This window comes from Asparagus officinalis, chromosome 5 (genome assembly GCF_001876935.1).
Source record: "Asparagus officinalis chromosome 5, Aspof.V1, whole genome shotgun sequence".
NCBI classification, from domain to species: domain Eukaryota; kingdom Viridiplantae; phylum Streptophyta; class Magnoliopsida; order Asparagales; family Asparagaceae; genus Asparagus; species Asparagus officinalis.
In genome coordinates, this window is record NC_033798.1 from 125,000,863 (window position 1) to 125,008,587 (window position 7,725).

At 38.1% G+C, this 7,725-nt stretch overlaps 1 protein-coding gene across 1 annotated transcript; it reads right to left on the reverse strand.

The window, feature by feature from the left end:
- On the reverse strand, positions 753–7,292 carry LOC109841130 (probable serine/threonine-protein kinase At1g54610). Its single transcript, XM_020410000.1, has 7 exons — positions 7,146–7,292; positions 6,013–6,297; positions 5,498–5,815; positions 5,135–5,356; positions 3,366–3,460; positions 2,924–3,029; positions 753–1,639 (listed from the first exon to the last, which is right to left on the reverse strand). The coding sequence occupies exons 1-7, from the start codon at positions 7,257–7,259 to the stop codon at positions 953–955; spliced, it is 1,827 nt and encodes a 608-aa protein (XP_020265589.1). The 5' UTR covers positions 7,260–7,292; the 3' UTR covers positions 753–952.

Genomic DNA, 7,725 nt, shown 5'->3' on the forward strand with positions numbered 1-7,725 from the left:
CTCTTTTTATTTAGCGGAATCGACCCACTTCTCGGCCACGTCAGCAGCGTGGCCGAGAAGCGGGTCGATTTTTTTTTAATCTCATCACTAAATAGTCGGGGTTGGCAACCCCGACTATTTTTTCAGTAGAAAAAATAGTCGGGGTTGGCAACCCCGACTATTTAGTGATGAGATTAAAAAAAAATCGACCCGCTTCTCGGCCACGCTGCTGACGTGGCCGAGAAGTGGGTCGATTCCACTAAATAAAAAAAAAGTTGGTCGGCTTGTAAAATAAAAAGTTGAAATGGGTTTATATCAAAAATTTGTTCTTTTAAGATTTTCACTTTTTTATTTTTATTTCTTGGTTTTTAGTAAATAACCAAACAGACCCTAAGAAAGGACCCTACATATTTATGAATGGAAGTACAAAAGTAGTATATAACTTGTAATATAAGTATCATTTCCTACGTGTAGGGTACTTTCTTGAAAATCGTCAAGAAAAAGTGTGAGTCGTAATAAAGCCTACTTTTTTGTTTGTGAGAGTATAAAAATAATATAAATTTTATAGTATAGTTATTACTATGGTATAGCTATCACTACTCTTCTCAATAAAAGATCCTGACAATTAATAAAAAAACCTTAATTGAAGATATTAAATATATGACAAACCAATGTTTCTCCCTCTTATCTCAAGATGCAATTTTTTATCGAGCTTGTTATGAGCACTGCAAGCTAATTTGTAAAGTAAATTGCAGATTTCACCAGATACCATAGTTGAAATGAACAGAACAACCCTTTCTCTTCTTAAATTCAACCTTACAACCGAATGAAGGAAATACCTAAACAGAAATTATTCGGAGTATCAAAGAATAACATGCGAACAGAGAAGACAATAGATCTTAAAAGAGCTCGTAGGTAGCATTATTACCTACAAAACTATTTCTTTTTTCTTTCATAACCATAACCTACAGATTTAATCATCAAAAGCGTAACGTTTGGACAACCCCTCCCTTATCAACCTGCCAATATCCGGCATAGAGGCAGACCTCTTATTGAAATCAGAACAGCGTGGCACGACACTGAAACCTTCGAAGAGGCATTGCATGGAATCAAGGCCTTTGAAATCGCGTTCCAAGGCATCGATCCTATCAGAGTCATGCTGCATTTTGTCAATGCCTTCTTTATTGCTGCCATCAGCGGAAATTTTAAAGGCAACTTCCGGAGGTAGTAGGTGTTTGTTCTTCGCAAACGAGGGATGGTACTCTGTTCTCGGTGATTGTTGAAAGATAGAAGGAGGTAGGTTCATGACATTGTGAGAAGAGGGAAGATAATCCATGCTTGATGACTGTTTGAAGAGGTACTCAGTTATTGATGACTGTTCCAGGAGTGAAGAAGGTAGGTTCATTATGTTTTTAGCGGATAAAGGATGGTACTCTGTTCTTGGTGATTGTATGAAGAGGGAAGGAGGTAGGTTCATGATGTTTTTGGCTGAGGAGGGATGGTACTCGGTTACTGACGATAGTTTGGAGTGTGTGGAGGATATTGATGACTGGGGTTGACGTGAGATAGTATAAGTTTCAGCCTTCACCCTTGAGGAAGTACTTGCAGTGCTGCTGCCAACTTCTTGAATACGTGATGGCAGCTCTCCAGTTTCCGCGAGCTAAAATTACAGAACAAAAGGTGAAGACTATTATCAATAATGATTTGACCAAAAAATTTGGAGAAACTCTAATTTCTATTCTACTGAAGTTATGTTATGGGTATTTGAACTTTAATTCCCCAGAGTGTCACCCTTTTTCTAACTCTGATATCCTAATATTCTATTTTGACAATTTGATACCCAAAGTTTTCAAATTGAGATTAATTGTGTAATTTGATATCCGAAAGCACTAATTTTGTTCCTAACTGTCCCAAACTAAAAAAATTGATATTTGGTAAGAAATTTGTTTCTCATTTATTTTTCTATACTGATCTTCTCAAGCAAATTAGCATCAACGTTTTCACACTTTAGGGTATCACATTGACAAAATAGAATTTTAGGGAATCATAATTCAGAAATGGTGAAACTTTGGGGTACTAAAGTGCAAACAACCCACATTTTATCGAATTTTCGTCCTATGCTCTTATTCACTGAATTGGCAATTGTAATATATTTTGCATACCAAAACAAAGAACACAAAAGAAGATCAACATTCAGTCAAACCATAATAGGCATGTTTTTCCAACATAGTCTCAATAATGATTGGGCCAAAAATAATTGGGGATGTGTTCTATTGAATTCGTCTATTGAACTTTTGTTATGTGAGGACTGAGGAGCTTATAAATGCTCTTACTCCATTACCACTAAAAGAGACACAATAATCTGTTTTTGTGATGCGAACTCCTCAATACAAACCTTCCAAAGCTTTTATTGGCAAGAGTAGTCTATTAACTCTTGTTCAAGTTTTATAGTTCATTATATATTTGGAATCTAGTACATATCATAGTAGCAGCCAAGGAGAACTTCCATGCTACTCCAACCTGACAAGGGTTAACCACAGAGTTTTTTCACAGTTCCTTCCTTGAATGCTATCTATGATTAGTATCATGTTTCATGAAACCCTAGGTAGATCCTGAACTCAAATTAGTCAATTACATAGATGCCTTATTTAGTTACAGACTCTGACAAATTAAGAATAGATTTGATTGCGTAGATGTTCTGTGTAGTTAGATATTATGCTAAAATAAGATAAAAGGCGCTTAACGACTGATTCTAAGTTTAATAATGTTTTGCAAAAATGCTCAGTGGACAAGTTGGTCGAGCCTAAACTAATATTTTGCTAATTCAACCACTCAAATAAAAGACCCACTGGTGCGACAAAGAAAGACTGAAGAAAGACGTCAGCAAATTGATCACTGATTAGAACAGTGTTCTTAGAAAGAGCCAGAGCCAAACATTATATACCTCTTTGGAAGAATATTGATACTCTCCCCTCCGTAACACGTCCATCTCCAATTTCATCATATTTTCTTTTTGTGATCGAGCCCGTTGCTTCATCTTGGATTTGCGCCTACAAGAAGAAAACTGAATATTCTTGCGGAAGAGGCTTGAATTGACAAAGAAAACATACCACTTGAAAGGATTTTATAACGGAAGTCAAAACTCAAAAGTAATTCTCCAAGTTGTAAACTTCAATCAATCTTACAAAGTAGTCATAATGTTAAAAAATTTTATGAGAAGAGAACTCGTTTTAACACTATGTCAAGAATGTTGAGCATTAGTAAATGCATGTCTAATACGCTTTTGCTCATTTAAACTTAACTAGCCATAACAACAGAAGCAATATCTTAACATTGTTAAGAAGGTAACTTGTTTACTTTTTGAAATTTTTTGACTATCTACTTACTTCCTTTCCCGTTGTTGCATTGAATCATCATTTTCCTCCTGGTAAGAAACAGGCAGACCAGAAAGATCACAAGCCAATGGGCTCATACTAAAGAACTGCAGGTAAAAAACCAACCATTACAACATTAGTAAAAGATGAGCCCTATAGAAGTTGTTGGGAAATATACCCAAAAATAAAAGGTATTATGTGTAAAAATGCTTCTATCTAATCATAGTATAATTAGTGATGTGGATGCTAGGGCGTTGTGTAATCAACATCGGAAGCTATATGATTGTAGTTTACTTGCTTTACTATGGATAANATATCATAACTAGCATCAAAGCGAGCTATGCTTCTCCAAAAACACTAATCCTATTTACAGGGAAAACACTCCCCACCCCAACAAAAAAACCCAAAAGATAAAAAAGGAAAGAAAGAAAGAATGACAGAAAACCCAAAAACTGCCCCCTCAACTGCACCCTCCTTATTTACCCACATAGAAAAAATTTGTAATTGTAGTTTATTTGTTCGCCTATAAATAAAAGTCAGCTAACACTTTCTATGGCAATGTCAATATCATGTCCCCTATTCACAAAAATGATTATAACTATTTTGATAAGACTTACATGTTGGCTTGATGGAGCCGGGAATGTCTATTCTTCTTGGTCGCTGCTGCCTCACACGCCTAAACAAAATGGGGTTTCATATAGGATGTATAGTCATGTTCTTAAAACATTTTTACGCATTCATTATAACCTGTATTCTTAAGTAAGTCCTTCAACATATCACTACAATGAATAGTTTGCTCCTCTATTAAATATTCATTTTCCTTGACCCTGTATGAAAGTTGCCAATATGAACATCTATATTCTTCATCCTCTACTTGAATTCATCTTAGATAATTTCATCGAAATATGTATATTGTTTCCAGAGATTGCAGGCCTTTTATTGTTGTCTTTCGGGGATACAATCTCAAAATGGAGTGCGACATGTCTTTTCTACCTGGCCGTCATCTATATACCTCTCTAGACGTCTGACTTCTTCCACAGTTATTCTCACTTTTGAGCTTCACCTTTTTGACCGACAGAATCGTAGTTCTTCTAGTTAGTACATTTAGCACGCCAAGTTTCCTTCGACTCCTTAAATTTGCATACAGGTGCTCTCTTGCCAAGCCATTCACAATGAAACTAGAGGTTTTGACTGACTTTTGTCCTCTGTTTTTTCCACAGCCCATTGAGGTGAAACCATCGTTGCGTGAAACCCCGTTCGTTGTGGTTCACAGGACCGGAACAGAAGTACTGTACACCACTCATTAGAAACCAGGTACAAGAGGTTGGCTTATATGGTATGCTAGGAAACGTGGATGTTTTAGGTTCGGTTCTTAAATGTAGGAATCAAAGGTTGTGCAAGAGTCAAATTTAATAAATATGCTAGTTTATATCAATAATGGTAAAAGAACTTTATGTTCTTAGTTTCTCATGTTTTTTGCTGTTAATTCTTTTGAAAAAGAGTTATTTTCTTCAAAATTTTAACTAGTTTGAATTCTAAATCGGGTCGATGGATTTGGTGAATTGGGTCGTGTTCCACTGAGAATCCAGGACAACTGACTCGGGTCGCAGTTCGCTACAGCGCCCCACGTTCCCAACATCTATGCGAGGAACGAAATAGAACTTGATTCAAACTGGTTAAACATAAGCTAATATGTAGCAGAAGATGCAAAAATCAACGGGCTCCAAGTTATTTGTGTTACTCAAAAAGCAACTTGAAGTCAGGCCACGATGAGATTTTACCTCATTTTGTAAAGCGGAAGCTGCAGTACCACGATGTGCAGGGTCTAGTGCAAGAAGTGTGCTAAGCAAACCCAAGGAGGAAGCAGGAAGATCTCGAAAAGATTCAAAAATGCTTGGTTTGTAAAGATGTGGAGGCCGAAAGTTTGTCGATAGCTTCAATTTTCTCCAGTAGTCCTCTGGCGGGGATCCACACAGCTTAAATATTTTATGTAGTTGTTCGACCTGGACGTCAGAATAATATAGAATTGACAGTAAGCAAGATGTTAAACCACCATATTTGACATATTCAAGTATTGATTTGATAACTTCATCACAATTAAAGTATTGGAATGTCCAAATATAGAGAAGAAAATTTTGTTACACCTCAGTCCTGCCAGGCATAATTGGTCGCCCAACAAACATTTCAGCCAAGAGGCACCCTGCACTCCAAAGATCAATTCCAACTCCATAATCTGTGGTACCTAGTAAAAGTTCAGGTGCCCTGTACCAGAGGGTCACAACTCTACTTGTTAGAGGTCGCTTTTTATCAGGATCAAAATAATTGGCGAGGCCAAAATCGCCTATTTTCAACATTCCGTGTCTATCTATCAATAGATTGGACCCCTTAATGTCTCGATGTAAGACTCCCCTCTCATGACAGTGCTGTAGTCCAGACAGTAATTGATGCATATAACATTTTACCTGCAAAATGTTAAATATGCTTGTGAGCATGTAGTGAGTGAGAAATACTCCCTCAGAATTCAAATTTTACCATCGCATAACAGGAATAAACCTCATAAATAATAAATCTGGCCAACAAAAGGGAGACTATGATCTCGTCAGAAAATCAAGATTCTGATCAAACCTTATGGTCAAAAGTTTTAGAATGTAATGAGAACCTGGGGTTCAGTGAGCCTCCGATCAGGGAGAGAGAAAATTCTTGCCAAATCAGATTGCATAAACTCAAAGACCAAGTATAGACTATACTGCATTCTTGATGTGGCAAGCCCTTCAAGCTTCAGGATATTGGGATGATCCAGCTTCTGCAGGATCCTAATTTCTCTGGCCATAAACCTGACACTCTCAGATTCTGATGTGTCAAATCTAACCTTCTTCAGAGCAACCAGCTTTCCAGTCTCCTTGTCACGGGCTTTGTACACATTGCTATAAGTACCCTGGCCTACCTGCGGCAGGATGGGCGCAATCTTTAGTTTCAGATTGGATTAAAACTGTATGAATACAATTCTTATAGTTTGCTGCAGCTGCTGCAAGAAATGAATGAAAACCAACCTACATCCTATAAAAGGCATACACATGTAGTGATGTGGCTATACTCATGGAAAAACAATTGAGTTGAACAAGATATAGTTGGAAAAAAATAATATTGTGTGTGCGCGCGCGCGTGCGTGCGTGCGTGTGCCTGTGGGTTCGCGCGTGTGTGTGTCTGTATGTATGTATGTATGTAAAGATGTAAAAGGAACTCTGAATCTGCTTTGAAGAGTTTGAAACAGTGCAGCTTGCGAATAACACAGTGCTCATTGAGGAGGAAGAAGGAGAGGCAGACAAAATAAAGCTGACGCAAGGCTGAATTGAAAAAACCAGTCATTTATAACTAAAGGTAGATTTTAGATCAAACAACACAGAAATTTTACAGGACTAAACACCAGGTCAACATTACATGAACATGAACAAGGGATACATGTTTGACTACCTAAATGTCCTAAAGCATCTAACATGAGAACTTTTAGACACAGAACAATACGTGTTTGTTTTCCATAATTAGAGGATACATATCACTACTAATTTACCCATCTCAAGGCATTAAACGGTGGTGAGACTAAAATAGAAGTTCTTAATGTTATTCTTTCAATCAAACATCCACGAATGTACTGTATCCATTTAAACATAAAACAATTCTTACAATCTATCATCATCTTAAACACTGATAATTAAAAAAATTAAACTAAACTTCCAAATTCATCAAAATTCCATATAAATGTTTTCATCGGGAAAAATCAAAACTTTTCAATACCTTGCCGATCATCTCATAAGAATCAGCACTCTTGGGCACCAGCCCATCAAGAACCCCTCTCGGCACGTTATTTACGAGCCATCTCGGCCACCCATCCACCAAATCATCCTCCATCTTCCTCTCCGCTCGCCTGCCGCCGCCGGCGACTCCTCCTCCTCCTCCGCCGCACGCCGCGCGCCCTAATATCCGCCTCGCCGTCTGCCGACGTAATCGTTCTCTGCCTTCAGCCGCTCGATTCCACGGCGATCGGGCGAGGTCGGCGAGGGTTTGGCCTGCACGCAGCCCATGGCGAGGGAGGAACCGAGAAGGCTAGGGTTTGGGACTGGGGATGGAGAAATTAGGGTTTTTTGGATGTATTTAGGGGGGAGGTTTGGATTCATCGTCATCGGATGGGGATTTTTGGGTTTTTTTTTTCCCCCTTCTTTTTTCCCGTGATAGTGAACTTCGTTCTCTGGGCGGAGTCGGAGATGGGAGATGGCGCTGCCGCGTTTTTAAAAGTATTTTCTTGAACTGGACGGTTTTTGGAGAAAGAACCTGAAAGTTTCATGTAATTGCAGTATGAGTCCGCATCAGATTTCTT